Source organism: Sylvia atricapilla, chromosome 2, assembly GCF_009819655.1.
Source record: "Sylvia atricapilla isolate bSylAtr1 chromosome 2, bSylAtr1.pri, whole genome shotgun sequence".
NCBI classification, from domain to species: Eukaryota; Metazoa; Chordata; class Aves; order Passeriformes; family Sylviidae; genus Sylvia; species Sylvia atricapilla.
Window position 1 is genome coordinate 48,700,627 of NC_089141.1, and position 14,622 is coordinate 48,715,248.

General features: G+C 35.8%; 1 protein-coding gene across 1 annotated transcript in view; it reads left to right on the forward strand.

Moving 5' to 3' along the window:
- Positions 1 to 14,622, forward strand: part of NBEA (neurobeachin) — a 456,143-nt gene that overhangs the window by 364,900 nt on the left and 76,621 nt on the right. Inside the window, exon 45 of the mRNA XM_066313167.1 lies at positions 7,105 to 7,217. Coding sequence (XP_066169264.1) covers positions 7,105 to 7,217 — 113 coding nt within the window. The remainder of the gene's footprint in view (positions 1 to 7,104; positions 7,218 to 14,622) is intronic.

Here is a 14,622-nt window from a genome sequence, read left to right on the forward strand (position 1 = left end):
ATTTCTTCTGGAAGCAGTGAATCTAAGTTCTTTAAATGAGAGTAGACAAGAGATAAGTCACTATTTTTATACATATTTTTATTATTATTTTTAATCAGTTTAAAAGTCCAAGGTCATTATTTTTTTCAGTACCTCACCAAAGCATCCAAACCTGGAAGACAGCATAATGTCTGAAGTCATTTAGAAATTGCAGTAACACTTAGACTAAAATATCTGTCTGTTAACAAACTTCAGCCCAAACAGATTCCCTCAGAGTATTTCAGAGGTCTCAACAAAAATATTTTTTTGACTTGTTGTTTGATACTATTACTGCTGGGCAGGCTTTATAGCTGAGCACTTGGGGTGATTGCATTCTCTTAAGGTCATTAAGTGTCGCTCATCTGCCTTATAATAGGATGGCTTGATAATAGCGTTCCAGATTCTACCCACTATGGCCATGGTTTGAAGGATTACTGACTATTTGTGATTTTTGGTGTGTGTCCATGAATTTCTGTCCTATTTGAAAAAATTGGTCACTATCCCTAGGAGTGTCTCTCTCCGACTCAAGGCAGTAATCTCTTACAGGTAAATTTTGTTGGTTCATGTAATCTCATTGGTTAATTGAACAGGATGCCTTGCTCACTTCACATTATTCTCTACCATCTCATAAAATCTTTCTGCAGTGTGTGATTTTTTAAAAAATTAGAATAAAACTTATCCTTGGGAGCTGAACTTGCCAGTGACACACAGAAAACCTTTTCTGAAAATAACATCAGAGAATGAAAGCTGACTGAAACCCAACAGGCAATTCTAGACATGACAATAAGCTCTTTATTCCAGTTTGGAACAAAACCCAAAGTTTTTCAACTTTTTCACAGAAGCAAAAATTCCCCTCAAGTTGTTTTTTTTTGTTTGTTTGTTTGGGTTTTTTGGGGTTTTTTTGGGTTTTTTTTGTTTGTTTTTTTTTTTAAGATCAACCAGGTTTTGTAGTTTCAATGAAGTCTGCACTTCATCTAGACAGCTCAGTTCCAAAAATTCATTAAGTACACGGGGGTATTTGCAAGGAATCTCATCATAAAGTTCTTGGCAAGCCAGAAACCCACCCACAACAGAGTGCACATGAGCTCAAAGTCTGGTCATGGGGGAGAATCTTTAAAAAAAAGAAATATATTGGAAAGTCTAGAAGTTCTGTCATGCCCAAGCTGGTCCTGGCTCCAACAGTGCATGGCCTTGTACCACCACCAGGGCCTGAGATGTTGGAAACTGCAGGGTGGAGAGGTGTGAGGCAGCCTGAGTGACACCACGGCTTTTACAGCTGTGCCTATATTTCTGTACGTCTTTTTGAAAGGTGTTCCTCAAAAATATTTCCCTTGCAACAAATAGATATTTTCGGATGAAGCACTAATGAAATTAATAACTCTACCAGAAATACAGTACTAGAAGCAAAGAACCTCCACTAACTTGTTGCCCTGGTTTTGATAACTGCCCAAGTACACTTGTATTAAACAGATAGAAAATCTTACATTCACTGTAGACAGGACCCTCAGCAGTCAGAAGAAAATACAGGATTTTCTATTTTGTACACAAAAATAGAGTACTGAATATACTTGTGACCTCCTTTCCTAAGTAAAGATGTATTTTCTTTTCTTCTTGGAAATACAATTTCCAATTACAGTCCTAATTATACTCTTTTGTAATGAGATTCCATAAGAACTATTTTCTTGTAAGCTACAACTTCTTTGCCAGTAATTGTTAGTGTAGCAGCAATGACCTAGTTTTACAATATAACTGTTTATTTAAGCAGCATCTTATTCTCTAATGGTATTATTGTTTTCAGCTATTGGGAAATATGTCCGTCCTCTCTCTTTTTTTAAGTTCATGTTACCATTAAGCTCCAACTGGCTTATTCAGCAAATCTGAGCTGTAGTTTAGTCAGAAACATGGAGGTTTGACACTTTAGAATTGTGGATTATTTGCTAGTAAGTAGGTGATAAGTAAGGTCGCTTCACTGTTTTTTCTACTCATCCATATAGTCCCCTAATGGAGCAGTTTAGTATGTCTTTTGCCCATTCTTTGTAGCTTCTCTTTTTTTTCTTACAATGATGCTTAATTAGTCTCTGGCCCTCTAAGAAAGAGAGTAAGAAAGCACTCATGTTTTCTTGTGATCCTCCTCTGAAATTACACCAGAAGCAGTAGCCTTGGAAGAGTGATGTTCAGAAGTGAGGGTTCTGGCACCAGCATGTTTCTCTTGCTGTGACGTCATGCAGCTGGCTCCTTTCCCTCAAGAAGTCCTTTGCCTGCTAATTACACACACTGGTTGGTCTCTGTATAACAGAACCACTGAAATAAATATATGAATCTCTTCTTAAATCTCTCTCTGGCTTGCTAGTCTGTCCTGAGAAGCATGGCCCCTGGTTGTTCTGTAAGTCTTAATTTTTGAAGTATCCTCTTGAAATCATTCTATGATGTTTTCTTTAAGTCTTGCATCATCCTACTACCCCCTAGAAACATTGCCATGCTTCATGTTTAGTTTAATTGTTTCTGCTCTGATCTGTGCTCATGACTTAATAACCTTTTTCTTCAGTTCCCAAAGATCTCTCTTTCTAGACCATTTCCGATCCAATCCTATATGTGATTGCTGGCACTTGAGTTGGCCTGATGTCTCATTGCAAATTCACTTCAAAATCTCTCTCCATCTTCAAAACTCTTTAAAGCCTTATTTCAACCTGTTTTTCTGGCCCTCTAGTAAGCTATTTTCTCACCTCCCTCTTCTGTTTCCAAGCTTTTCACCTCTTTCTTGCCCTCTTTTCTGGCTTGATCATATTTCATCCTGTTTACAGCTCAGGGCTTTCCTCCCAAAGGTAAACACAGCACTTTGCTACTTATCAATCAGTCTCAGTGTTATACTCTCCATGCCCCTGGTTTTTGTCCTGGCTGTGTAGACATAAGCCCTCCTGGTTGTCTCCCCCCTCCTCCCTGTACCTGCTTCATTGTCAGGGATCCTTTTGGTTTTGCTGTGATTATATTAATTGTCGTCTCTGCACAGGACCAGCATATATGTCAACTGAACCCTCTGGGTGATATAAGAAACAAGTAATTTTTACTATTCTCAATTAAAAGATTATTAAAAAGAATGCTTAAACGTAATCCCACTACAGCAAAAGGTATCAAGAGGAGTGGGAACAAGAAGTTGATTTTTAATATCATTGCTCACTGTTTTAGCTAGAAGTCTAGATTTCAAATCTATTTCTCAGTATTTAACTAATTTCTGCTGTTTTATTTCAAATTGAAGTATATTAAATGTATACTTGCATTTGTATTTATTGGAATTTTAATTCTTTTAAATCCTTCATGCCACTGCTTTTAAAAGAAATGAAGACTAATTGCATCCATAATTTTTGTGAGTAATTTCTTCTAGTGGAAAGGGATTATTTTTAAAGGTTTATGGAAAAAAAATGACACCCTCAATGAGGTAATAAATTCAGATGCACTTCTTCCCCCTCACCATTTTTTTTGCCTGTTTAGCATTTTCCACTTTTTTACTCTGTGATGTACAAGCCCTCACTGGTTAATTATGTATATATTTAGCTACTGCATGTGTTGGGCTTATTATTGTCATCTAATTAGATGTAACTCGAACTACTTACTTCTAGAAAAATCATTAAAAATTCTTTCCTAATGACCTAGAGATGACAAAATGTCTGTAAAGTGTGAAGAAGCAGACAAGCACAGGAACATCGCTCTTAAGGAGTGTTAATCCAGATGCTGCAATCATCTAATTAAACAATATTTTGCTGTCATTAACATTTTCACCAAGGAATTGCAGTTATAATTTCTTTGTCAGCTGTCTCTAGCTCACTTTACCTTAGAAACTAAAGTGCCATATAAAAACACTAAATTGGATGGTTTAATTAAAAAGGTGGTTTTTTTTGTTTTTTTTTTTTTTTTTTTTTTTTTTTTTTTTAATGAAGAAACATATCCAGTATTTCTGAGATCTCATTTACTATGCCTCATTTTTATTGTTCAAGTAGATTAGTGTCACAGGGCTTGTGATATTTAATATTCAGCCTTTAATATTAATCTCTGTAAGCCGGCTTGAGGGGAAATCTGAAGGTTCTGAAAAGGTATAGGGACTACCAGTAGTCATACAGGTTTATGTTCTATATTTATTTAGCTAAAGAAAGGACCAAATAATTCTTGCTTGAAGCACTAGACAATTGATGAGATGGCTAAGTATATTCATCTGCTGACATTACTTTGAAAATAATCAATTGTGAAGCCAGAACCGATCAAGACAGCATTTCTAATAAAGTGAAACCACTAATATTTATGCATGTTTAGAATTAGGGATTTGTAATCCCATTATAGGCCTAGATCACTGTCCTCCACTCAGATAAGTGCAGATGTGTGGTCTTACCTTGTAGGTTTGGTCTCCTTTCACAATTTAAATTAGGTTTATCTTCTCAAGTCAGTTTTATTTGTTGATATTATGGAGGAAATTGTTGAATTGAGAAAAAAATCACTAACTTTTTAATCAAACAAATTAAGAGTAATTCTTAGTAGCTATTATCTTAATAAATAAAATATTTTATAAAAATTGCGGTAGGAGAGAAGGGAATATTTTAATTTATTTTACCAGGCTTGTATTTACCAAATACATAATCTTGAAGGCTTCATTATTTGGAATTTATCCTACCTAAGCTGAGAGAGAAGCTGCTTCAAATTATTTCTTACTGTGGGTTAAAAAAACTGCACAGAGGAGTTACTGCAGTGTTCTGACATGGAGCTAATGTCACTTGATAATTTCTTCATGTGTCTACACTATAAGTAACTCCTCAGCAAAAGAGAACTCATACATCAGCGAGGCTCAGGATTGCTTTTTCCTTGTTCTATTAGCACATTTATGATTTTCCCATATGGAATGGGAACAAAGAGTCAAAATCTTGTTGACTGAATATTGAAATTGATTTGATATGAAATGAATGAATTAAGTATCAAAATTAAATGAAATCACAATATGAAAAAAATCTCAAATTCAAAATTAAAAATAATTTTGTATAACCCAACATTTCCTTTCAGAATTTTGCAAAAGGATATTCTCGCTTTTTAAATGCTTCCATAAAATGGTTACAGTGTAAGATTTTTTATTGCTATGAGCTCTTTGCCAGACAAATTTTGATTCTGCAGAATTTTTTTTTTTTTTTTGCTTACACTTTGTAATAGACTAAAGTAATCTCAGTCATTCTCTTCCTGGATCTCAAAGTTCTTTTAGTCTGCTCTCTGCATAAACACAAATGTCTTCCACAAATTGTGGAAGCTTTTGCATGCTCTTCTGTTAACTTAATTAAAAATTCTGATGGTGAGAAAAACATCTATTGTATAAAGCTGTATTTTTATAGGGGCTATATTTTAAAACACCCTAAATTTGATAATCTCAGGGAACTTTACAAGTCATATGCAATTAAACCCTTGCCAAAGAGGAAAATAATATTCTGATTTGATGGATGTAGAAAATGAGCCAGGATTGTCTTCCTTCAAAACATATAGAAAGCCCCCTCCCAAAAGCCTAAAAGAATAAATATTACATCAGAGAATTCCTTTCCTTTTCCTCTCTTACAAGGATATATTCTGGTATACGTCTTGATTTAGTTGTTTGATACATTCTTTTTCTGTGCAAGAGTCATTTTACATTCATTCATTCATTGTTGATATTAAAGAAGAAGTGGTTTTGTTTCTAGTGTTCTATCCATCTTGATTTGTGTATGTAGCACACAGTGCTGGAATTGCTTGTTTGACAAAGTTATATTTGCACCTCTTTTTTTTTTTTTTTTTTTTTTTTTGTATTCTTGTGAACATCTGTATTTTCAGAGTGTAAAAGTCAGGAGGCACAATTATTAAGAGTATTCACTTATCCTGTATTCAGTAAAACTATGCACAAAATAAAGACATACTTTTTTGTTCATCAACTTCTGTTGAAAAAATAAGGTGTTTGTAGAGCAGTGAAAGTTTCACATTTCATTAAAGCAGAACTGATTTTTGTGGAGAATTGCAACTGCTACTCAGAACAAGAAAGCCTGTGTTTTCCTGGGTTTTGTACCCCAGGAATCTGTCCAGAATCTGGAAGGAAGCAGTTAGTGAGACAGAGCTGTAAATCTGCTGCAGGACTGGGAATTGCTAACCTGGATTACTTCAGTCTGCTAATTATATTATATAAATACACACACTCATATTTATGACCTGATTTTGTTTTTTAAGACTCATGTTGCATATTGTGTGGCTCTCACTACAGCAATAGGATGGACAGTTCTGTACTAAGATTTTTCATTTGTCTTATCACTGAAATGTTAGATTGTACTAAATGCTAGAGAATACAAAAATAACAGCCCAAACACACTTTTCTTTGTGATGAATTCGTAATTTTTAGCTCATTGCAGTTGCTAGTTGTTCTTTTGAAATGGCATCCAAAGATGGTTTTTGCACATTTGAGCTGCTGGGTTGACAGCAGTGTTTCTTTCATGATTGATGAGAGTGGCCTGGGGTAGTCAGCTCTGTCTTTTACACAGGAGTACTGTTTTTTAATTTTCAAAGTGATTAAAAAATAGTGTTACAGCGAACATGACTTTCATCACTTTGATTCCACAGTTGCTGTGGAATCTCACAATCTCTTCAGTGATGAAGAACCACAGGGAGTGATGGATTAGCATGGACTGTCTAAGATAGACTTAGATTTGCAGACCTCAATTTACCCCCTTGCTGTTTGGAGTCTCATTTTTATCTTTGCCAGCTATGATAAGTTGCTAGGAAAGTAGTAGTCTAGTTCTTTAGAAATTCTATATTCATGCTATAAAAATATCTTGATGGAAATAAAAAATAAAGTGTTTATGGTGCATTTTAGTTTATCTTAAAAGATACTGTGCTTTTTATATTATTTCAGGTTGTGTGTTGACTTCTGGTTCAAGGGAAGTGCATCTAAATGGCTGCTTTTGTCTGGAAGATTTATACTTGTTTCGGTCAAAGTGGTGGGAACTGGGAACATATGATGCAACAAATGTAACCACTAGATTTTTTTTCTAGCTGGACAAGTGGACGCTATTTCCTAATTCTTAAAACTTTCCTTTTCAATAGGACGAACCTACAATGATCTGAACCAATACCCTGTATTTCCGTGGGTTTTAACAAACTATGAGTCTGAAGAGTTAGATCTGACCCTTCCAGGCAACTTCAGAGATCTTTCAAAGGTATGCTTCATTATTGTTAAAGAACAGTCAGCCAGGCCTTTTAGAAAGACATTTTGTTGTATGTCTATAGTCTGGTTAAGTAAGGTCTTTATCTTAAACTCATAAAAGTCTGAATTAGACTTTTCTATCTTAGAATTATTTTATATTGAATCTCTACATTATGCTACTTCCATGTCCCTGACTTGTCTGGTTCCAAATCTGCAATCCCTCTGAACCTTCTGACTTATGGAACAGGAGTGCATCAGACCACTTGATCTCACTAACTATGCCTCTTAATTTATAAAAGCTGATCCTTTGGAAATAAAAAGCTTGGACTATTATTTCATTTTATTTTGCAGTCGCTGGAGTAGTAATATAGTATCAGCATCTTCTTTTGATTTAATAGTTAGTAAAAGGGCATTTTTTAGTTTACATCCTGGATTATCTGGTCGTTATCATTATTTGTTGGAGCTTTTTTCCATCCCACCCAATTTGGGCACTTAGTGCTTTATAATAAAAAGATTCCTAGTGGTTTTTTCTCTAATGACACCACATTGTTATCAATACTCAGCTCTGGTACTCTGGTTGTGTTAACAGACTGCAGAGAAGATCTGTCCTGGCCAAGCAGAAACATATGGAGGGGCTCTGCTTTTGGCCAGCTAAAATAAGGACAAAAAAAGAGGTCTTGAAACTGAGTTGTGGGAAGTATCATTCATGGTTGCTATCAGCTTGAAAAGTGTATGCACTGTCTTGCCAGTGAAGATGGCAAGATAGCACATAGTCCTGCAACATGCCCAGTGTGAGGTTTCTGTTGTCTGGTGTGTCAGCTTTCTTGCATCCTTACCACAGCTCCTCAGCCAAGAGGGGGAAGTTGCTTGTACAAATTGACTGAGGCTCAAAAACCACAGGAAGCTGTCACTCACTGCCTTTAGCAGTGAGACTGGAGAGGAGAAAATGACCCCTAAGACCTGCTCTGCAGTCTTGTGCTGCAGACCCTGCATTTCCTTCTGCTGCTGGGCAGGCATGAGTGTTTCTGGGGTTTATGCTCTAAGTCTGGATTTCTTTCCTCCTCTCCCTGCAAGCACACATCCTGGGGAGCAATGGAGACATCCTGCCCTGGATATTTGACAGTTTCATCTCTGCTGGAAAGAGTGTGCTTGTAGTACCTCCAGATGTGTTGAAACCATTCCTGGAAGCCTGTTTTTGTAAGACGTACAAAATAATTTGAGTAGGACTTGAATTCATAATAGCAGATAGAGACACCCAAGTTTACACTCCCCTTTTTTTTTTTTTCTTAGACAAATAAAAAAATAAATAAGCAAATAAACCCAGAATTTACAGTACATTCACAGTATGTCTCAAAAGGAAATATATTGCTTGATACTTCCGTTAGGTTATGTAAAAAATTCTGACCTTTCACAGTATTACAGGTATGTTTCACAAATGTGGTGTTCAGTTCTGTAACACCATTGTAATCTGTGCCAAGAACAATAAAAGATCCGCAGATGTGACTTTGAAAAAGACCTGTGATCATTTTACACGGGCTTGTTCCCTAGCATGCATAAAAGTATTGCTGGTTTAGAGTTGTTCAGAAAGATAAACCTTTCATTAAGGTGCTTACACTTTTCAAAATCTCTCAAACTCACTTTGTGTAAGTATTAATAGCACTACATGTGGTGAAGTGCAACAAGATTAGACAGTGTCTCATGAGTCCTTCTCAACGTATTTAGTTTGATTCAATCCAAATTTTTATAGCACTCTACTAAAATATGTAATTGCTACAGGAAGTAGTGTGATAGCTGAATAGATAGGTTTTCCTCATGAGTTAGTAAAGACTCATTATGGAATTAGTGCATGTATAGCTTATTAAGTATCACTGTACTGTTATTAGTGCTCTCCTCAAAAGGAAATGTAAAATCAAGTCCATGGCTATTTATTTTTCATCAAGAGTCCATGCAATGTGCACCTTTTCTTGCCAATTTGAAAACTTGCAAAAAGCTGTTGGTGGTTTCCTCTGGAATAGCCACGATTTTAACCACTGAAAAGCCTACACAGAGCTAGTCAAGGAAAATGACCTTTCCTTTCTGGCAGTATCTGGGCTCCATTTATCCCGTGGACATATGAGAAAACACACATGAAATCTCTAAAGTGTTGTGGAATACCTCAGGATAAAAGGGTTGTAATTGTCAATTTTTTGCAGTGTTCTTTGTAATAATATCTGAGAGATTTTATTTCACCATGGTTTTAAAAGGAAAAATAGGTTAATTATTTATTCTAAAATGCAGTGGCCAGTTAGTACGGAATGTCTAACTTGGGCTGTTAAGCGTTACTTGCGTCCTGTTTCAATTTTTGCATTATCAGTAAAAATCTTTAAAATTTTAATATCTCTGAGGTAGTACCTTGTCAATTCTGTTTTCATTTTCAATATTGTCCTGTATCTGTGAGTCCCTTCTTTTCTTTTCATGGAGGTGAATCCTGAGTAACCTGGTGCTTAAAAGCAGGAGTTAGTGATTTACTGTTAACAATATTGAATGAAGTTCTACTATCAAGCCTCAGCCAGACCTCTGGGGCAGGCCCAGACAGTATCCTTTCCATGAGGAGCAACTTCCTTGTGTCAGATTTTACCCTGCAATGGAGACATATTCCTACAGATCAGATGCCGGCTCAGAACCTCCAGCTAATCTGTTGATGGATAAAATCTCCTTTGTCAGTTTCTGACCTTCTGTCTCCCTGTAAATTTTTCCTTCTTAGTTTCACAAAGCCTCTGTCCTTGATATTTGGCAATAAATAGTCCTCAAATAATATTTTAAAATTATTTAGAATTTTAACACTATTGCATATATGGTAATAGCCTACAAAAGCAATGAAATTAAAAGAGAGGTCACCTACCATACTTTGTTTTCTTTGTTTAAAACAGTTTTTGTAGTTAAATTTAGGTGCTACATCTAGGTTTTAAAAAATATTTTGTGTATTCTTGGCTTCTAGGCTTTCTGTATAAAATATGACACACCACCTTTGTGATATCACAGCTCCTAAGTGAGCATACATATCAAATGAAATTCATATGTTTTTTTGGAGCCAAAATTAGAGGTGTTTGTCTTGCTTATGATGTCAGTGATGGAGTAAAACATGTACCTTTTGCATTTAGTCCAAACTTAAATATTTACATTCATGCAAAGCCATCTTGAACACGTAACTTGTCCTTTCCTTCCATTCCATTTCATTCTGTTTTTGTGTGGCACTTCTTATTGCAGTATTTTTACATCCAGATGTTACTTGTTCTCTCAGAACAATTATATTTAAATATTAGTCTGAAAATTCCTCTGTCCTTCTTCTTTTAAGTGCTTGTAAGTTCTGTTCTCAAAGCTTTTTGGTTTTTTCCTTTTACATATAGTTTTAGATTTAAAACCAGGGTTCATAGGCATGGAATGTGCCACAGCAGTGGGATATATTGCACTTCTCATTCGATTAGACAGTGTAGGTTCAAGTTTTATTCATTACATATACAAGGTTAAAGGTTATATTTATTGTTTGACAGGATCAAAAGCTAATGAAAGAGGCTGTCATAGATACATAGATTATCTTTTCAGTATCAAACCGTCAGGTGATCTGCTTATTTTCTTCTTTGTTGAGATTTCCTTTGGAAGAATACTTAGGATATTAAACGTCAGTCCAGGAATCATGTACACAGCCCTTACTGTACAGTGATTTTTTGTGAGGTGCAAGACACTTAAAAAGTGGTATGGTTTGTTTGTATAAAATTGTATGCCTTTTACTTCTAAATTATAGTGAGTGCATGGTTTTGACATGCTACATTGTCCCTGCTCATTAAAGTGTAAACGGGAATTTCTCCTCATTTACTTCCAGTCATACATCCTGTTAAATAAAATGATTTCTTCACCAGGCAAAGTAATACTAATATTGACATGTGTATGAAACATCACACACCCATTCGCTGTGTGGAAAAAATTATGTTTTGTTAATATAGAAGGTGTTTGACTGATGGGTGGTGATAAGCATAACCACTTTTCCTTATTACTGTGCCATTTCGAGAAGAGGAAGTGGTAAACCCCCAAGGCTTTATCAAATGTAATAATGCAAATGAATACATCCAAGTGTGAATATTTCAAGGCAACCACACTTAATACTTCCAAAAATGTATATGCTGTGAAATGGAGTTTATGGGCTTATTAAGAGTCCTTCGTTAGAAAAATGAAATAATTTTCTGTAAAACTAAATTTGTCTCTTCATCGTATGCAACTCTTCCATGAGAAGAAAAACTATGCACAATTAAAGCCACACAATTAAATGTGTTTCTCTTAAATAAAAAGTTCATTTACTGTGTGAAACTCTGGTACTGTGAATCTGTGAGTGCTCTTATATTTGATATTGTTGATATCATATTAGGTTTTCATATTAGGATACTGCAGAAAAATCTGTTTTCAAATTTGGATGAAAATGCATTTTATTTTTAAGTTTAAAGTATCATCCTAAGACATCCTATTCACAGGTTGTTGTTCAGTGGGTATTTTTTAATAAAAAAGCAAGCAGTCAGGAAAAGCTCAGTGAGTTTTCAGCTGGAGCCAAATAAAGCCAGGTTCAATATTCCTTTGTACCCAGCTACAATTTTGTGCAGTATATCACAACAACAACAAACCAAACGCTCCCCCCAAAAAAACCAAAACCAACCAAAACCAAGAAAAAAAACCCAAAAAACCCAAACAAACAAACAAAAAAAGGATAAACAGATAAGGTAGCTGCTGCACGAATTAGGGTCAAGTTAAGAAGAATATTTCAGTGGCTAGAAAAATAAGATGCTACATTCAGTTCTGCTCTCGTGAGAGAATATCATTCTAGGAAAATAGCTGGCAAACAAGCAGATACGACGTGAACTAACGTAACACATCCAGTGGATGTGAATACTAGATGTAAGGTGTATTGACAATATGTATTGACTTGTTCAAAGGCCAGATATATAGACATTAGCCAGGAAAAAAAAAAAGAAAATGTAGTGTGGTTTAAATGTTAAAGTAAATACTTGCCTTATTTTTAAACAGAGGAAAGAAACATGAAATAAACTGAAGCAGCAGGTTTTGGCCCATCAAAAGTGAAGTAGCTGAATAGACATTGTCATACAGTGACCTGTTCTGTTTGTTTGGAGTAAAGAATAGCTCATTAAACCATTATGTGGGAAGTTAATTATATTTTAAATGAGTCCTTACAGAGGGCTTTTTTGCAATAAAAAGACAAATGGTGTGTTTGGAAAAAGCATTTTTTAGAACATTATGAAAAGAACTTTTTATATGATGTTCAGAACAATTTATTTGACTCAACTTCAGTGTTTGTATTTGTCTTATGGTTAAGATATGGACTGAGACTTAGTATAGAGATTGAGCTTTGCCTTTGTATTGTTTGAGCAAGTCATTTTAATCAGTGCACACACCAACAAAATCTCAGTCAAATGGAAATAATATTATTTTCTTCCATTATGTGAGGTTACAGGGATTGATCCATAAATAAAATTTCTTTCCATTTTATAGCCATGGTATTAGATTACAACTGAGGTAGTTGACTTTCTGGGCTGAGAATGGCATAGTAAAGCTATGAAAAGTGACCAAAACTCCATATATCCTACACATTTCACAAGAAACATGAGAGACTACCCTTACTGTAAACTTGCCGTCTAATAGGACCCGTGCCTCATCAGAGTAAAACTGGATTAGCTGCTACTTTATACAACCGAGATTTAAGGTCTTTAGAGAAATATCTTTGTTTTCACTGAAGGATGGACTCATACCATTACCTTGGGTAACAGCATTTTCCCACATGGATGTTAAAATAACACTGAAGAAGCCAGGAGCAGACCTTGCAGAATTTACTCCCTGCTATTTTATTTATGGAGTTCTTTTGCTTTCAGAAAGTGCCTGGTCTTTTGATATTCAAAAGCTGTTCTATTTGGGGTTAATTGACAAGTGTTTAAATTGCACAACAACAACGACAACGGAAAAAAAAAAAAAAGAGAGAGATTTGAGCACTTTCTATTAGTATTTTCAGTGTGTATGGTTTCCTGAATCTGGAGAGATGTCCTTTGCATTAATGTGCAGAGGAGAAGTGGTTCACATCAGTGTCTCCATGATTACACAGAGAAAGGAGAACAGATGTTTCTTGTATTTCTTCACCACAGGCCAGGAGTAACTTATGTAAGGCTGAAGTAGAAGCTGCAGAGTTGTGTGAGCATGGGCAGCTCCCAGCTCTCCTGCCCACACAGTGCTGCATTGAGACACTTGTGCCACTTCTGGGATCCCAGCTGTCATCCCCACATCAATAGGGCCATGTTTGCACACTGCCCCCTCTAGAGTTGCTCCACTAGGGACTTCCAATTCACCTTCCTATTGAAAGCTATAGACATACCTAAGCAATCTCCTCATGGGCACTATAAAGGCTTCTGGAATGAGAGAAATTAACCCATGTCTCCAGAATCCTAGGCTGTCAGCCAGATCATTAGTTCATCCAATCCAGGACCTGTCCTGAAAAAGTTGTCAGGACAGAAAAAGTCTTTCTAGCTGAAGACAAGTTCTACTTCCCTTCCCTTCCCTTCCCTTCCCTTCCCTTCCCTTCCCTTCCCTTCCCTTCCCTTCCCTTCCCTTCCCTTCCCTTCCCTTCCCTTCCCTTCCCTTCCCTTCCTTCCCTTCCCTTCCCTTCCCTTCCCTTCCCTTCCCTTCCCTTCCCTTCCCTTCCCTTCCCTTCCCTTCCCTTCCCTTCCCTTCCCTTCCCTTCCCTTCCCTTCCCTTCCCTTCCCTTCCCTTCCCTTCCCCTCTGGGGAAAGGACCCCAATAAAAATTCTTCCCAGGAAACTTGCAGAACGCAAGAACAGAAATTACTCTCATCGGTATTTCACTTGGAGACTCCATTTTATTAAGACAATGCTTTGTGCATTTCAGAATTGTTCTTCAAATGAATCCTAAAGTAATTGAAAAGGAAAAAAAAAGTAGATAGTAACTGAAAGAATACTGATGAGGATGAAGGTAATCCAGAACACAGCTTTTCAGGTTTATCATTTAATACAATTAATCATATATGTTCTGAAGGTAGATTATTTTAGCTACTTGTACAGGCATTTTTACGTGAAAATGGGAATGCATGATCTTACATTGTTATACATTTTATCTTTTAAATTGAAGTAGTGCCTTTTATTGAACTACCTAGAAAACATGATGGTATGTTTGCCTTAGTATTTTATGTGACTTTAAAAATTATTGTCAAATTCTTGAGAGAAATAACCTTTTTATTAAATACAACTATATATATTATATTAAAAATGTTATTTCAAGGTACTGATGAAGCCATCATTAAAATTTTGCTAGTCTATAAAATAAAATAAAATACCTTGTAATTATTTTGAGCATCAGTTATACCTCACAGGCCT